A 19,496-nucleotide genomic window follows, 5' to 3' on the forward strand; every position below is an offset into this window, starting at 1 on the left:
GGGTGTTGTCTTGTGCATGGAAATTGCATAGTTTTCTGTTTTTCATTCTTCTTGCACAGGACAGATTGCTTGTATAAATATTTAGGTTTCTTGCTGTACAGAATCCTTTACAGTTACAATAATTGTATCTAAAGTAACAGTTACGCGGAGATATGTAATTCACTCTGATATATTCACTTTTCATTTTTCCATGCAAATTTCTCTTCGCGATTGATTTCGCCACCCATCTGGTGGCTTTGTCAGGCATATACTGTCTTACTGCGAGCTGCATGGTTCCTTCTTCTTCCACTTGTGATCGTGGTGGCGCTAGTTGATGCGGTCCTTTCACTTTCTGTGGTTCCGGTGTGGGCATAGTGCTTCCTTCTTTTGCCACGTATCGGGGTACATGCCTGATGAAGCCACCAGATGGGTGGCAAAATCGATCGCGAAAACATTTGCGACGAAAAATGAATAGAGAACTTATCAGTGACTTACAAAAATGTCCAAAATTTCCTCTATTTTTAATGTTTAACCAATTAAGTTCCTTTAAGCATGAGAACTATGTTCTCTTATTTTGACATTCAGTGTAAATCTTACATGTACCTTTTGAAGTTTCTGTAGTTTGTAACCGAGGGTTCTGTAGATAACTATGGGTGACATGTAATGAACTTTCGGCATTACAAGTGTGTTGACTAATTGAGTTTTTAACTGCTTTGCATAATGTAAGAACTCCATAGTAGATTCTCATCCAAGATTATGCAGAGATTGTTTGCAATTTAATACTTGTCAGAAAAGTTCCAGGACTGATTTTTTAATTTCTTACCTGTGATATTCAAACACAAGAAATAGGTGTTATTCAGTCACCTGATATGTGTTCTGAATAGACATGGCCTTTGAAGTGTTTCCATGTAAACTCACTAGGTGGCAGGGCTGTGCTTAGCAACCCACAGTTCGGCTTGTCGGCGCATTTAGTTGGACGAGTGATGTGATGGACGTGGATTCCGAGCAGAGTTAAAATAAAGTTCTGCATTAAGAAAGGGAAAACCTCTAGTAAAACATTGAATATGATACAACAAGTATATGATGACGAGGCATTATCGAGGAGCTGTGTCTTTGAATGGCACAAAACGTTTCGTGAGCGAAGATATTCCATTCCGTGCAAGACAATCCCAGAGTGACAAAGACAATGTTGATCACATTTTTTGATGCTAAAGGTTTGGTGCACTATGAATATCTGCCTGAAGAACAAACGATAAACCAAAACTTTTATATTGAAGTCCTGAAATGTTTGTGTCAAGCAATTCAATGGCGCTGTCCTGATTTATGGGCATCAGGGCAGTGGTTCTCAATGCTTTATCAGTCCAGGAATATCTGGCCAAGCATTGTCTTTGTGCTTACTAATATCATAAAAGAAATTGAAAATTCACTATGATGTTTAAGCTGCTCAAATCTTTCTCTTAAGCCTGGTTCACATTGGTCAAGTAGACGGGAGAATAGCTGGAGCGAGTAGGGTAAAGCGAGCTACTCTCCCTGTGTAAACATCTGGGGAAAGCACTGGAGCCAGCAGTCAGGACAGTCAAGTGACTGTCCACGGAGGACAGCGACTCGACCGAGTTGCTTCTTCTCCCATCGATTTTTTCACTCGCATGTAAACCCGACAGACCACTCGGTCAATGTAAACACTTTAAGGACAGTATAGAGTCTGCATTGTGTTGTGTCTGTGAGTGTCCGTGGAATTTGTGTCGATTATAGGAGCAAACAAAATAATCTACGGGCGTATGAAGAGATGGGACTTGATGTATTTGGCGTAGGAGAAGTAAAATTAAAAATAAGGAATTTACGTTCTACATTCAACCAAGAACAATCGAAAATAGAAAAATCAAAGAAATTAGTTTTCTTTCAAGACATGTCCTCGTGCATTATTGTATTCATTTCTCATGAAAAAAAGTGTGTAAATAGTTTCAGAACTTTTTTCTTAAATCGACAACGGCGTTCATTCTGTCAAAAGAGAACCAAACAGCTGCAGTGCCTTAGACTGCATGGCCATGGTGCGGAAAGTTTGTAATTGGAAAATGACCCTTCACTCTTAGGAGACATTCATAATTGTATTGAAAATTAATAATCTAGAATTAACAAAACTATTAACCTAATAATGAAACGATACCTGTCCTGAAGACCTTCTATAGTCCTGAATGGGAATAATTGTACACAAGAACAGAATGGGTGGTTTACCTAATGTCCAAGAAGATTTAGCGTGATTTTTCTTAATATGTAGTGTCACTTTTCTGCTACTTAGGCATAATGGCGAACATGTGGATGAGTGATGTGATAAAATTTATGAAGGGACACTCACAAATAACACAGAATTCCAACTCAAACCCCTGTGCTAACTTTGGGGAGAAAGTTTCCTTAAAACCCTCCTCAGTTTTAAAGTTTTACATAGGTATTAGAATATCTTAATGACACACAGAAGTAAAAAGGTAGAATTCCCTTTGCACATTGAACTGTAGAGAATTAATATTATCATGCTGAAAAGTTAGTAAAAATTTGAGGCTCAACTGAAGATCAACTGAGATATTTCGCATTCAAGGTTCATTAGCTTAATTAGTTTGATTCCAGGATGAGATTCAAATTTTCACCTACTATTCAATAAATTATGTTAGTTGATATTGGTAATTTTACGTTACTTTTGTGCAACTTTTGATTAATCATGATGGTGAGGATGAAATTCACGGAGCATGGCCTGGCCAGAATTTGAATTACCCCTGGTGTTGTAGCAACCTTTACTCACGACTTGGTTACAGAGATCGGCTATGTTATTTTAAGCACATGTTTGCATGAATATGAAGGCGATATCCTAAGATGCGCAGAAACCTATTAATAAATTAGTGAATAAATGCACAGCAGAAATAGGAAATCATTTAAATCTGCATGCAATAATGTTTACCATGCTACATCATGAATTTACATGTTTGTTCAATTTTTTAAAAAAATATTTCTTTGTAGTATAATATTTTCATGTAGAAGGAACCACATGAAATTTTGAAATGAACAGCTTATGCATGAAGCACCAGAAAATACCTTCGGTGAGATTTTTTCCTGGTGGGTTCTGGAACTTTATCTCCTTGTCCGATGGCCACGAGATACCGGTCCTCAGCAATGGCACTAGTTCCTTGTGGACATCTGAGTAGATACTCAGGGTATCTGGACAGGAAAAAGAAAAGATTGATTTTCACATTTATATTTAACCACACAATAAATCAGGATGGTTACTCCATAGAGTTCAGTAACATTATTGCCTTGTAATCAAGGAGTCCCATGTTTGATACCCCATGGAGGCACAAAGTGGTTCGGATCCCACTTTAAACCATTGGTCCAGTCCCAATTAGACTACAGTTGAACCTGAGTTATACGTATGTCAAGGTGAAGAGGAAATAATACATATAACTGAGAATTACTTACAAATCAGATTTATCATTATTAAAATACTTTAATTGTATCTATTTTGAGGAACAAGCTATACATAATACAGGATATTTCTGTCAAAGTGAAGAATTAACGAATCTAAAAGTTTGATTCTTAAACTTTCTTTGCAACTTTATTAATGAACACTTTGGTACTGAATTAATATGGTAGACACTATAGTTTTTCTACCAAATTTGAAAAAAATGTCTAAAATAGCATTTATTCTACTGACGACTGTCCAAAGAAATAAGTTATGCCTAAATCTGCAGCTATTTCAGTTTTAGTTTTATATGGATTAGCGTCCACTTCCTGTATACATTTTATTTTCTGGTCATGCATGTAAGTTTTCCTCTTTCTGTTGTCCGTGACAGACCAGTAGGAACTGAAAACTGTCACTTCTGTGACATTGTTGTAGCTTGGCTACATACAAATCAACTGTATTTTATGAAAATTAGAACATATAACACCGAATTACATATAAATGCATTACGTAGAAATAAGGTTTAATCAACACGTTGTTAAATTATATTTTGCCGGGACTTACAGTAATTTACGTATGAAACAGAATTCCACAGAATTGTTATGTATAAAGCAGTCTCAACTGTATATGTGCATAAAGCGGACTTAAACTCACAACACTCATAGGGTTTGAAACATAGCTTTGACCTTTAGGTGTCATTTATTTATTGAGAAAATTCCAGATACAGCACTGGTGGCCATTTTACACTGAAATTGTCAACAATAAAAATGCAATAATAATAATAATAATAATAAGCAAAAAGATATTAAAAAATAATAATTACAAGTAACAAAATAACACAAAGAGAATAGCAAATTGACAAAAAATAAGCAAAAGGTCACAATTGGATATTATTTACAAACATTTCTTCTAATAGAAGACCGAAAGGCAAACTCGGAGGAAAATATATCAATTCTTGACGGAAGGTCATTGTATTGTGTGGCAAGTCTGTAAAAGAGGGATCTTTTTGAATTTGTAGTCTAGGTTTCTTTGTATAAAATAATCTTGTGTTGCGAGCATAGGTACTCGAAAGTGGAATTCCTCAAGGAGTGTGTTGCAGCGGATTTTGCCATTCACAATTTTGTATAAATAACTGAAATCATTCTGCAAACGTCACTCAAAAAGCAGTTTCTAGGTTTAGAAAAGACAAGAGATGCTGAGATGAAAAATTGCGTAATGAGGGAAGCCTGTATCGAACTATAACTAGGAAGAAAGTTGAGTTGAACACGCCATAGACCAAACAGGAGAGCAGTATTCTATTATTGGGGAAATGAATCATTTGCCTGTTATATGTTCTTCAAATGTGAGTTTTTGGTTGAAAACAATGCCTAGGTCTTTGTTAAGAGGATACTGCTTGGATATTATTGCCAGACACGGAATAAGATGACTTTAACAGGTTCTTCTTGAGAGAGATGGTGAGAGTAGTACACTTTTCAGGATGTCCCATGTTAGACACCAGGAAGTAAATGTTGTTATGTCATTCTGAAGAAGATGAGTATCGTCGGAAGTGGAGATTTCTCTCATCTGCGAAAAGAAGGTAATTGCTAGAGGGAGCTGTGAGATGGTAGGCAAGGTCGTCGACGAATAATATGAATAAGAGAGGTCCTAGAAAACTACCCCGTGGAACTCCTGAGTGGACAGGAAGAAAGTTGGATAGAGTTCCTGGAAGAACGACACATTGTTGGCGATCGCTAAGGTAATCTGTCAGAAGGGTTAGAAATTTACCATGAATGTTGAATCTATTGCAGAATTTGTGAATCAGAAGATGGTGACTAACAGTATCAAAGACTTTTGCCAGATGTATATGAACTTAATGAATATTCAAAAATTGAACTCTGGTAAAAAAGACGTGGCACAATTCCAATGGAATACTTATATAGAGCGGAACGCCCGATTTTACGTTCCCCGGTTTTACATTTCCGCGCATTATACATTCAATATTCATGGTCCCAATGGAGCAAAATGCTATAAAATTTTCTTCGATTCTACATTTCCCAGCATTTGAAGTTTTTTCAGCTTGCTCCCCCTGTATTACAATAGAAAAAGAAAGAATGAAAGATATCCTTCGGCACACCCGTGCAAGCCCAAACTCCCCCAAATGGGGACTTTCCATGGGGGAGGTCAGGAGGGAGGGAGGGAAGAAGGAAGAGAGAGAGAAAAGGAGAAAAAAAATGCACCCCTATTCTCCGTTCACTCTTCGGTAGTGTGGTGGCAAACTGCGGAGGGGTAGCACAAGATGTTCCTCAAAAGTATTTAAAAACAAACGGCCAACTTTGTGATGCTCTATCCTGTATGGAAAAACAAGAAAATATCTATGAAGACCAACTTCATACTTTTTTGAAGTAATGTTAAATAAGTGCTGTTATATGGGTCCGAGACATGGAAAGTAACAGAAACGATTCCCTCTTTAAACTACAGACCCACATGAATTGCTGCCTCAGAAAAAAAATTATATCTGCTGGTCAGAAGTGATTCAAAACCAAATACATTGAAAAAAGATTAAAAACTGGAGAAACTGAGTTGTCCATATGGATAAAACGGCGGAAAAGGAATTGGACAGGGCATACACTGAGGAAGGAAAATGAGGCTACCGAGAGAGAGGCACTAGATTGGAACTCGCAGGGTAGAAGGAAAAGAGGGAGGCCTAGCCAGACGTGGCGAACATCTGTTCACGCTATGGCAATGAATTGATGTTTAAAGTCCACCTTATGCACAGACAGGCTAATTGGGACTGGACTTACAATTTAAAGTGGGATCCAAACCAATGTGCAATGTGCCTGCACCAGGTAACGAACCCGGCACTCCTTGATTACAAGGCAATGATGTTACCACTACACCATCGGGGAAGCCCTACGCTGAGGCATTAGAGGAAGGAAAGAGCTGGAATGCAGTGAAGAGAATTGCCATTAGTAGGACCAGTTGGAGATTTTTTGTTGATGTCCTGTGTTCCACAGGGATCACCAAAAATTAACGTCAAATGTAAGAACTCCCTTCTCCGTGGGGGGAGGGGGGAGAAGCGTGCATGTGTGTGCTTCTTTCTTCTCTCTTTTGGGAAAGGGGCGAAAGAGGAGAGAAGAGGGAGAAAGTACAAGGGCCCCATCTAGAAGGGGGAAGAAACAGAAAAAGAGGAGATAAATATACTAAGAAAGTCTCCTGTGTTAGAATAAACAAGAACACACTGTGCAACAAATGCTTTTTCACACACTGGAGTGGCCAATGTAATTTGTTACTTCAGTCTGAAAGTTCCCTAAATAAAACTGTAAACATACCATTCACAGATGAATTTTATTCCTTAACCCCTTAAGTGCGGAATATTTTGAACAAGTCACTACTGCAAAACGTTCTTTTTTAGCAAATTCCATTTCATCACTCCCTCCTTCTTCTCTTTCTGATTCAGATTCACTGTCACTGCTTTCAGAGGTGAACAAGTGCAAATCAGTCTTCCTCGATGGCATTGTGGTAATGCCATCGCCTTGTAAATAATGGGTCCCGGGTTCGATATCCGGTGGAGAGACAATGCACAGTGGTACGGATCACATTCTAAACTGTAGGTTCAGTCTCGATTAGCCTATGTGCACATAAAGTGGACTTAAAACAGAACTTCAAAAAAGTGCTAGTCAATTTTTGCATCATGCAACCTTTGTTTTTGAGCCATATTTCTATTTTATATTATTCATGAACTACGCCCAATGAGAGCAGACAACTTTTCTTACATCTAACTTATACTCTCTTTCTTCTATTTAATCGTTTTCCTCTTCTTTCTTTTCTGATACTGTATTTGTTTTTACTACAGCTAGCATAATCTCACATTAGCACTTGCAGTTCATTGAGTTGGTATTTATGTCCACTTTATGCACAGTAAGGCTAATCGAGACTGGACCTACAGTTTAAAGTGGGATCCGAACCACTATGTGCCTCCACAGGGTATCGAACCCGGCGCCCCTTGATTGCAAGGCAACGACGGTACCACTGTGCCATTGGGGAGATCCTCACTTGCAGTTGAATCTAATCCAAACATATATGTACGAATTCCACATTGCAACAGCAAACTTAAGGGCTGAATGAGATCTTCAATGATGCAACTGAAATTAGTTGCATGGGAGTGGAGCACCCTGTACTGATAGCATTTACACAACTTACCATTAAACATGCTGTTAGCAATTGCTCCACAGGGTGCAATAGGGGTGCCATTTGTAGTTTTGTCAAATGGCTGGCAATCGGTGGAAACATCCGTGTGAAGATTTCCCAACAGCTGGGAATCATCCCTAGACTTCACATAGCGCCTGTGATTCTGGTAGAAATTAGTAAGTCCATAATACATGTACACCTTGCCCTGGTAAAATGAGAACAACAGTAAGTATTGGCAAGAAACATTACTATCTAGGTATCACACAATATAAACAAATTCATGCAGCTGTTGATAAATTTATTATAAAAATAGTTTAAATAGTTTTTTATCAATATAAAACAAACAATGAACAGTCATGCAAGATGGATTTAAATTACTTACAGAATCACTTTTGTTGAAAGTACATTAATTTTGTAATCATTTAATGGCATTTATTAGGCTTTAAGGAAGGAAAAGAAAGGAAACAAAATATATATAGTGATGGGGTGGAGCTCATAGGAAAGGAAATGTAATATGTAAAGTGTAAACACACTTAAATATTTCTTGATTTAAAATTCAAAAATTTAATAGGGCAAAAATAGCAAACAACTCATGTAGAATAATATACAAAATACTAATCATGTTAAATCGTAAATAGTGTAATTATAATTAAACTGTAAATAAATATGGCAACTAATATTTTTCAAACTATCATTAAAAAATTGCCAAAATTCAGCTACAAAAACTATAAAACACATTTTAAGTTACAATATTCAGAATGTTTTATTCCCACTGGAAGAAAAGTTACTGAAGTTATTAGAGTTTCATTCACACATTCAACAAACATTTTCATAGTAGGTTCACAAATACCGTATCAGAAACAGAAAAATGTATATTTGCATATAATTTTTTATTTGCTTTAAACAAACTATTCAAATATTTTACAGCGCCATTTAACAGAAAAAGCCTTTCTGTAAAATAAAAGATATATATCTATATGTATGGTGCCAAAGACCATACAAGCAATTTTAAATGCTTTTATAAAAAAATAAAAAATGAACAAAAATGATTTTTATCCACTCAAACTAACAAATAATTTACATTTCAGATTTGACTGATATACCTTATAAGGGTGTCTACAATTTAGTGAAACTAACTTCCCTGACTTTTCCAGGTTTATATGCAATATGCGAGACGAGTTAATATGCAATTTCTACTGTAACAACCAGCGATACTCGGTATATCTAACCGTAGCATAGTTGTCCACAATACATTTAAGGTTTCTTGCGTGTCCTTTCTTCATTGTTCAAGAACCTATTTTCAGTGAATTTCCACAAAAATACTGATTTCTCCAGAAATACAGCAAATTTCCCTGACATTTCCAGAAAAAGAAAATTCCCTACCTTTTCTAGGATTTCTAGGTTATCGAGACTGGTATTGGTAGGAACGTCAATTTTGTTTCCTTTTTCCCCCCAAAAGTGGGTTATTTTTGTTACTTATCAGTGTTATTTTCCCCAAAATCAGTGTTCTTTATTTTAGCACACTTTTCCCTGCCAAATATACCTAAAATTATACCTTCATTTTAGTTTTAAACATGTATTAAATTTCTAAGTCACATGATGTGCTCCTGTACATGGCTCATACATAGGGAACGAAGTAAGAGTCCCTTGTGGCAAAATGCTCCGATAGGAGGTGAAAAATTGTTTTAAATATCTATTTATGCATACTTTCATGTAGCTGTCTGAATTATTCAATGTATAACATTAACCAATGATTTTTTTTATTAAATTTTGGAAAACTTGCAGGTTACACATGCGTAAATATGGTACATTTTTCTTTTAAAGCCAGACCGCAACCAATGTTGAATTTTTGCATTATTTTTAGTTTTTTAAGCAGAAAATGTATTGAGAATCACAAAAAAGGTCACATTTGCATAATTTTGCAATTGAAAATGCATCAAAAATGTGTTCAGAACATATCACTCACCGCACATACTTAAACAAATTTTTACAAAAATTAAAATATTTTGGGTGTTGTTGCATACATGTGAGAAATTAAGGTTCCTAAATATTGGCTATTCGTACTGTTATAATTCCTGGTCTTCTTCCCCCCTCGCCTTGTTATTTAATGACACTTTTCTGTCATTTATGGCTAAAATAACGATGAAGGGACACTGGCACCCTTCCTCAGGGAATTTCGATGACAAGTCCAAAAGTAAACCACTGAAAACACCTGGGTCACTGAGCTGGCTTTTGTATTTTATTGAAAGTTTGCATAACTACCTGCTGTGTGTTAAGAAATAATGCAATGATTTTATATTGTAAGTGGTTTTAATTTTTTGAGGTTTTGTTCTTGCTCTCCAGAACTTTTTCAAGTTTATGCTACCAAAATATATTTTATGTGATCAAAAGTATCCGGACACACGGCGAAACGTGTGTTTATCATAGAGGGCGACAAAGTACTGCTACCTACCATGTGGAACACATGGTCAGCGATCTCACGCCAGTAGTCTGCAGACAGCAGCAAGGAACGGTTTGAGGAACTCCCGGACTTTTGACGTGGTCAGGTGGTTGGGTGCTACTTGAGTAAGAAGTCTGTGCATGAGATTTCCAACCTCCTAAACACCCCTAGGTCCACTGTTTCCGATGTTATAGTGGAAGTGGAAATGTGAAGGGACGTGTACAACCCAAAAGCATGCAGGCAAAAGCCAAACGCCACCTTGCGTGGTGCAAGGAGCATCAAAACTGGACCATAGAACAGTGGAAAACCATTGTGTGGATTGATGAATCATGGTACACAATGTAGCGATCCGACGGTAGGGTGTGGGTGTGGCTAATGCTTGGTGAACGACATCTACCAGCCTGTATAGTGCACACAGTGAAATTCAGGGGTGGCGGGGTTATGGTGTGGTCATGTTTCTCCTGGAGAGGGCTTGTTCCCCCCTTTTTGCTTTACGTGGCAATGTCACGGCACAAGCATTTTAACAGCTTTCATGGTGCCTACCGTCAAAGACCAGTTTGGGGATAACCATTGTGTCTTTCAACACGACCGAGCACCCATCCATACTGCAGGGCTTGTGGGGGGAGTGATTTGACCACAACAAAGTCCCACTAATGGACTGGTCTGCTCAGAGTCCTAATTTGAATCCAATAGAACATCTCTGGGATGTATTGGAATACTGACTTAGACTAGACCACACCGACCCACATTGATACCTCTTCTTATTTCGGCACTCCATGAGGAATGGGCTGGCATTCCCCAGGAAACCTTCCGCCACCTGATTGTACGTATCCCTGCAAGAGTGAAGGCTGTCATCAAGGCTTAGGGTAAGACAACACCGTATTAACCACCAGTGTTCCCGATGGAGGGCAGCCCAAACTTGAATTTTATTTTCAGGTGGGTGTCCTGATACTTCTGATCACATAAAAAGAGCATGCATTAGAAGTTTATGATGACCAGCCATGTCAGATTTTGGTTTTGGTAGAATACGTTTCAAAAAAGTTCCAGGGAACTAAAACAAAACATAGAAGAATTAAAACCTATATTTGCGTTATTTTGTAATAACAAATTTTACCGGTATTCTATTAGCAACAGATAATTTCTTATTTATTAGGGATGTGAGAGATTAATCAGTACTCTATCGGTATTGGCCGTAAAATTACCAATAATTTTACCGATCTGATATATCTATAAATATCTTACAATTTAGAGCAATATTCTGCCAGATATAATGTTTATGGATATAAATACGTAATATCCATGGCCTACATTTTAAAAAAGTAAACGTCTAAATACAAAACTTCTTTTGCAACATACAAAGAGGTCAAGGGATCATTCAGGTTTCTTAAGGAGCATTTTCATTTTATGTAGGATCAATATGTAGAATATTGGTAAATTTTATATTGGTATCAACAAACATTTCATATTGATCCATCCCCAAAATTAATCCATTCAGAATATTATTCTTATTTTACATAGCTTAAACGTTTCGGTAATCACAATGATAAGGATGGGCAAAGATTACATTCAACTGAATAGCGATGGTATTCCATCATTGAACCTGCTGATGAGATCATTCTATATGCTCGAAAGGTTGGAAGTAAACACAGACTTAACCTGGTAATCCAAGAACACACATTAAAATGAACTTGGGACCAACCACACAAAAGACACAAGTGATAACTTTTCAGCAATATGGAAGCCTTTTATAATTCGACTAAAATAACATCCTTACATTGAAATTCTTCTCCAGTTGAAAATCTATTTTACATCTGCATACGTCGCCCTTGGTTTGATTGATGACTTCAGCACACATTACATCACTTCTTCGAACGCTGTAACAATCTGTGTAGTCTATGAGATGCTCCTTCACCTGCAAGTTAAGTAATAAGAATTACAATTTATGAAGGAAATACCATATCTTCCGGTGTATAAGATGTACTCTTTCCTTTAAAAATACGCCTGAAAAACAGGGTGCATCTTGTACTCAGTTTTTTTTGTTACCTCCATTTCTGAAAATTTTCTCTGTACTGAGTCAGATGATTTCTTTCTTGCTTCCTTGTGACGTGTGACGAAGAAGATTAAAATGTATCCTTTCCAGTTAGATTAGGTAAGTTATTTGTTGAAAGTAGACTTGCATATTACTTTTACTAAGTGGCACACGAAATACCAGCCTGTCTGCAATAGTGTAGGTGTACGTGTATGTATGGGAATCATTGAGGAATTTTACAGAAGAAAGGACTGTCAGCAAAGGAATGTGATCGCTGGACCTCACAACTGTGGGGAAGTTTGAAGGGAAAAGTGTATGCAACTAATCCAAAAACATTAGGAAGACTTGAAGAACAATATTCGTAATGAAATTCGGAGAATTGACGCTGCAGACTTACGTCGCGTGCACAAAAGTGCATTGACGCACAAGGAGATCATATTCAGCACCTTCTGTAAACAGTATACAGTCAACATTAAACAGTAAGTACAGATCTTTGCACTTGCTTATTTGGTTATATCTGTGTTCGTATAAACACGCGTGGAAAGCGGGCCGGTTTTTCATGTGCCACCCTGTGTTTGAAATACTGTAAATTAATTATAAATTCAGTGATAAAGATTTTTCCTAAAAAATGTGCAAAATTATATGCCGGCAAATACGATATTTAAAAATATTTGGGGATAATTTATCATGAACAGTACAATTTCTCTTATTATATATAGACTGTTCGGGGAAAAAGCACCTACGTCAAAAATGCAATTTCATAGCAGACAGTTTTTATGTTGGATGATGACTGTTTAGAATCCTTACATATGCATAATATAAAATTGTACTTATATTTTCTTTAACTGATTCAGACTGACTTAAATGAAAGCAACAAAAAATCGGTTTGTGACTTATGTGCCTTTTCCCTAACACCCTACATATGCTGTGGTGTGAATAATCAGTCAGGAACCAGTATGATAAATTACATATTGAGTGGAATTAGTATTTTTTCACAAACAGACGTTCTTGGGTTATCAATCAGGTTAATTGATGTTAACTTCCTGGCTGATAACACTTGTTTGAATCACGTCTCCAGGAAAGCTACAATTCCTATCATATTTTTTAGTTTGTGGCTCAAACACAGTTAAATTCACATATTATGCAAATATACAGGGTGTCATTTCAATGGTGCCCACGGACCACGGAAACGTATATATAGAGGACATCAAAACAAACAACTTTTCTCAGTAACATTTTTCTCGTTGGTGCCTCGTTTCGGCGCTACAGTCGTTCAAAAAAGCCCATTTTGCCACCTGAATGCTGGCAACCACACACAACATTTGATTGCATTGGTGACGTCATATCCCGTCATGAAGCGATGCGTTCCAGGGTTGCCAGGAACACACATTCTCATTGTTACTTTTTTTTTTTAGCCGTAATGTAACAACTTGCACCTCAGATACTTCCGTTATTAGCACAAAAGTACCACAAGGCATCTGGACACAAACCTGTAGATATCAACCTTGCAACGAGATTTGCAAATATTTGACATGTAGCTGGGCGGAAACAGCCACGTGTGAGCTGTAAGTCCAATAAAATTTATTGTTGTTGATATTTTAGATGTAAGTGAGACAAAATCCGACATTGACATTTCATTTTGAATACGTTTTTTACCATTTCTCATATCATTGGTTCACTTTGCCCTTCCCCGGAGATGACTGCTGATCTTCTGGCTGGTAGGCTATGATGTTATTGTCATTTGTTTGTCATCTTTCACAAAATTTGTGTGTTCCTTGCAACCGTGCCGTGTGCTGTTTCGCTGCAGTATATGACGTCACAGGTACGATCAAATGTTGTGTTGGGTTGCCAGCATCCAGGTGGCAAAACGGTCTTCTTTGAACGAGAAAGATGTTGCGGGGAAAAGTTGTTTGTTTTGATGTCCTCTATACGAATCTGTGGTCCGTGGGCGCCATTAAAATGACACCCTGTATAATAGTTCCATGCAAGGCCACCTACAGGATTTTTTCTCAGGGTGGGCAGTCATAAAAACATTTTATTATTATTACTACTACTACTAGTGCTATTATTATTGTTGTTGTTATTATTATTATTGTTGTTGTTATTATTATTATTGTTGTTGTTATTATTATTATTGTTATTATTATCATCATCATTACTACTACTACTACTTCTCATGTTGTTTTTTAAATTACACACATTTGTAATTTCCATATTCTGTCTATCTATATATAATTTGCATAACTGTATATTTAATTCATGTCGGACAACAAACTTGTTTTAATAGTTAGATAATCAGCGTAAAATAGACTGTCAGCTTAAATGTAACAATATTTCAAATAATAGCAACAATGGTGATGATTGGGTTCCAAAACTAGGGAGGGGGGGGGGGGCAAGGACAGTTTACTTTCCATTGGTAGATAAAGTTTTGTGGGGGTAAAAGTGGCAGAGAGTGTTGGGCAACTACTCCCCCTCCTAATTGCTGCCAATGATTATTATTAATAATAATAATTGCTGTAACTTGTAGCCTGTCAAAAAAAACAATATTTTTATTATAAAAGATTGCTACAATTTCACCACTCGAATTAGGCCTACACTATTTCCAGAAATCTCAGGGGGGAGCAAGAGCCTCCTCTGCCCCCCATCCTTCCCTGAGGATGCCCTTGGTTCCATGTGCTTTTTGCATACAAATTACTTTCTTAACCTATCAATTTGAGTGACTCGATCATCACCAATTAGTGGCTGTTGATTGGCATTCAATAAATCTCATGACAGTCCAAGTATCACAAAGTATATGACCATTTTCCCCCTCTTGCTGCGTTTTTTGATTTCAGATTGGTTTAGTAGCCGCGGTAGCTCAGTCATTAGGGTGTCTGACCACCATGCGAGACACCCAGGTTTGATCCCCGGCAGGGGAGAACCGGTAGTTTCTCAACCTCTTCAAGCAGCTCCAGCACCCACCCAGCGTCATATAACATGGGTACCTGGTGGAAACTTGGGGGGGGGGGGGGAGGGCAGCCAGGATTATGGTGCTGACCACATCACCCCCAGCTTGGGCAAGATCAAGAAAGTGTGGGGCCTAACCCTACACCTCCTATACGCCTTCATGGCATGGTGCAAAGCACAAGAGAGCACTTTACTTTACTTTTTTTATTAGATGACACTTGTGTTATTTATGGACATTTATATAAGGGGAGGGTTAAATGGATTCAATCACTCCAATGGGTTAAGTTAACATTTTGCACTAATTGTGTAATGAAATAAACAATATCTCAAAATTGGGCAAGACACTACATTGGTTGAAAAGATTTTGAAAACAATTTCTTACTCTAACAAAGTTAAATTTAAAAGCAACACTGTAAAAAAAAAAGGTAAAGTGTTCCCCTGTGCTTAGCACCATGCCATGAAGGCGTATAGGGGTGTGGGGGTAACGCCCCACACTTTCTTGATCCGGTCATGAGTGGGGGTGATGTGATCAGCATCACGCCCCTGACCGCCTTTACCTCCCAGGGTTTCCCCCAGGTACCCATGAAAACAACACTGTTATGGTTAATATAATGTATACATAATTTACAACTCTTTATTAACCCTTCCTGGACCAGACTGACAATACGGAGCTGTCCGCAGGAGTTTTTTTTTTGCTGGTTTTCAAAAAATAATACAAAATATGTTAAGTATGTCATATTTCTAAAATCTAAAACACTTCCTCCTTCCACAGATATATATAAATTCTTTTCTGTAACAATTTTTTGAAAGTAAAAAAAAGTTACTGAAAACATATTTTCAATACGTAATATAATTAATTCATGAAAATAACCTAAAAACTTCCTATTAGGATCAAAATCAGAAACTCCAAAATCCGAATGGTAAATAATTTCCACAATGTGCATATAAATTATTGAATGCAATTCTCAAGCGTATATACAAAAGTGCAACTTAATTCAATATGAGTACAAGTAAAATTCAGCAACGAAGAAAATACGATATATATCTGTTGGAATGTGAATTGAATTTAAAATTTTGGGAGCGTCAGCACTCAGGCCATTTTGCTCCCGTCACACTATACGGGGGCCAGCCCCTTATCATTACTAATAACAACTCGAACGTTGCCTAACTAAAAATGTTAAAATGTTCTGACTTATGTTAAAAGGTGAGGCTAGAAACGGGCACTCAGCACACACAAGGACAAAAAACAGGACAACACACACAAAATTATACTGGCCATAGTGCCAGTCGCCAGAGCCTCGTTAGTCGTTAAGCCAGGGTGCACTACGTGGAAGTGAGGTTGACTTTTGGGCGCCTACGTGGAAGGTACCCCTTACACCCCTGTTGGAATGTGAAAGAGACAACACACGTGCACAAGAGACGAGGTGTGATTATAGCACATTGTTAAGGGTTAATAATATAATAACAATTAAATTAAAACTGTTAAAATTGTACTATTCTTGGGCTACAATAAGTTGAACCCCATATTATTTTGTTATTAGTTTTGGGCACATATTTCTTTCAAAACACACTCGAGTTATATATTTGTGTATGAAGTGTATATATTGTTATTTTGTCAGTATTGGTGACAATTGACACCAATTTCACCGAAATAAAAGATATATTTTGTTGAATAACAAGAGGAAGATATGCTTGACATATAAGGCAAAGAGAAGTCTTGATTCTAACTTGCTTTAGTAATACAATAAGTAACAAAATAAATCATCTTAAACTAATCTAACATAAATTCCCAACTTAAGAGAATACAACTAATTTTACACTGGAAAACATGTAACAAATTATTGACCAATGCCCAGCTTACTTACCTCATCAGAGAAATACAGTAAGCCAATGCCAACAGGAATAAAAGCTATCCCTATCACAAAGAATGTTGGCAATACTGTCCCAGCAGTTAATATTGGTTGCCATGCTGGCAAACGTTGTTGCTTGAATGCACTATCTGTAAAGACACAAGCATATAAAAATTAAGCGTCAAAATTGATTCACAAAATAGCTTTGAATAATAATAATGTTAATCTTTATTAAAGCAGATGGCCCATTCTATCTCAAGCCAGGTACCCTTGACCACTGTGAATTTCCTCGAAAAAGCTAAATGATAGTATAATATGAGTAGAGTGCATATTTATAGGCACTAAAAACACCTTTTACCCAAATTCCCCTGATGTAATTTTGTTATCCATGCAATATCAATCTCAAATTTTTTTACAGTACTCTTTGTGCTGTAAATATTAAATTTCTGTTAGGTCCCCCGCCAGAGATGTGTGTCCAAACTTTGAAAAACTAATATTTCAACTCAAAGAGAAAATCAGTAACAAAGATCAAATGTTTTATGCAAAAACTATGTATATGTTTCCTCAAAAAAAAATTATGTCTGATATATGACAGCACTTCTCTACTAAAAAAATAAATCCTAAACTTAAGACTTTTCTTAGAAATTGAATATCAGTCTTGGCCCTAAATTTAAGCCATTTTCATTAGAGATGGTGAAAAAAGGTGCAGAACATAAAATAAAGCTTCAAATGTTCTGAATACAATGTTTTTTTTACCACAGCATTCTATCATTTTTCTTAGCTGTCTTCGGTACTAATTTACTATACATCGGACAGATTTCTTCATTTTTACATAAGAAACTACTTAGGTAGCATTGTCTAACATCTGGAAGGTGTTTTCTGTGATGTGGGAATGTTTCATAGTGGAAATTCATGTTCTTGTTGAAAATTAATTCTCCGACGGACAATAGCCTTTGGCGTACACCTTCGTAGATCATGACGTGTTGAGATTGTGTTTTGTTCATGTTCATTGGGTATCCAGTGTTTTGAACTGTCTGTGTTTGCAACGAAAGTTAGAAACATGACGTGTCGTGGATGCGTGGTGAAATTCGTACAGGGTGTGGAAGATCCAGTGGATTTTTTAATTTAATTGAACATGGGAAAGGAAAGGAATGTCGAAAATGCGGCAGTGAATGTAAGCTACTCGTTAGAAGGAATGGGCTGTGGGTTTATGCCTAATATGACGTGTCGTGGATGCGTGGTGAAATTCAGGTAAGTTTTCTGTATCCTGAAAACAGATTTGTTCAAATTTAAGATTTTGGGGCTCATTTTGGGGCAGGTGACTCCGGCCAATTTCTAAAGTGCCTTTAACAGGGACTCTATAGAGAAAGCCGGGTAGCCGGAGCGGAGGCGGGGCTGCGGTAGGGGGTGGAAGGTCATTACGCCCGGAATCGGTGGGAAATTTGGACTCAAAAATTTCAAACTAAAATAATTATTTAGTTGAAATGTCCCATCGATTCCGGGACGGATAGCCTCAAAAACCATTCATGGATAGTGCCGCGGAACATTACGATTTTCTTCGTAAAACAATGCGAAAAAGTTTTTTTTTTTTTTAAAAAAAAAAGATCAGATGAGCTTTGTTCATGGGTATTTCTTGGGTTCCGAAGGTTGAAACAATGTATAACGAATGATAAACTATAAAAACACAAGACGATGCGCGATTATGTAGGAAGGTGTATGCGCCATATTGTGTCTCAGGCAAGCAAAAAGACTACGAGAAAGAAGTACTCTTAATGTGAAAATTGCAATTACTTTGATCAAAAAAACGTCAATACACCTTAAGGAATGTTCCGTGAAGCAGACAGGTAAGTACGAATGTCAAAAATTGACTAAACAAAGAAGTTATAGGTGTCCGACGGATAGTAAATTTTTACCCTATTTTTAAACAAAACTACCCTTGCATAGGGGTTAGAACAACAAAAATATTGAACATTTTAAAAATGGTCAAGCAACCAGTGCTGGACCATTCAGTATGGACTGACCTATATGTATTCTGGACAAAATCTGTGGTCTTGGTACAATTTCTGTGAGCTAAAAGTGGACACACATCATAGTAGTGCCTCTCCCACGTATTCATCATTTCTAACAATATTATCTGTACTCATACTAGTGGTAATTTGTGAATATTTTAGGGCCATTTGTCAAAAATATAACTGTTTGCCAGTGGAAGAATGGTTCATACATTGAATACTGAAACCTCTGTTATTTTTATTATGAACAATATTACCTTTCTGATTTTTTAATATTTCGTTGAACATGTATTGATTATGCTGTGTAACAATTTTCATTGTTGTAAAACCTGGGACTCACTATCAAACAATTGCCTGAAGCGGAGTGTCTTTTTGATCACAACATATTACTTTATTTAAAAAAATTCTACTTTCCGAGCAAAAAATATTGGTAACACAGTTATTTTCTGCTAGGACTGTCCATCTCTCCAACAATACCTAATATATCACAATACTCCACATAGTTTCCGAGATATGACATGTTTTGTGTCACACGGTGAGTTCATTAGTCCACACAATTTCTGAAAATCTTCAAATTTTTGAAAATTTGCAACTTTCCACATATTTGTCAGACAAGTCTAATATTTGTCAT

At 36.9% G+C, this 19,496-nt stretch overlaps 1 protein-coding gene across 1 annotated transcript in view; it reads right to left on the reverse strand.

The window, feature by feature from the left end:
• Positions 1-19,496, reverse strand: part of Cdc50 (cell cycle control protein 50A) — a 34,631-nt gene that overhangs the window by 13,303 nt on the left and 1,832 nt on the right. Inside the window, exons 2-5 of the mRNA XM_083132077.1 lie at positions 16,872-17,005; positions 11,806-11,943; positions 7,604-7,796; positions 3,061-3,183 (exon numbers count right to left, since the gene is read on the reverse strand). Of these exons, the coding sequence (XP_082988203.1) occupies positions 3,061-3,183; positions 7,604-7,796; positions 11,806-11,943; positions 16,872-17,005 (588 nt within the window). The remainder of the gene's footprint in view (positions 1-3,060; positions 3,184-7,603; positions 7,797-11,805; positions 11,944-16,871; positions 17,006-19,496) is intronic.

This window comes from Lepisma saccharinum, chromosome 12, assembly GCF_977018435.1.
Source record: "Lepisma saccharinum chromosome 12, izLepSacc3.1, whole genome shotgun sequence".
NCBI lineage: Eukaryota > Metazoa > Arthropoda > Insecta > Zygentoma > Lepismatidae > Lepisma > Lepisma saccharinum.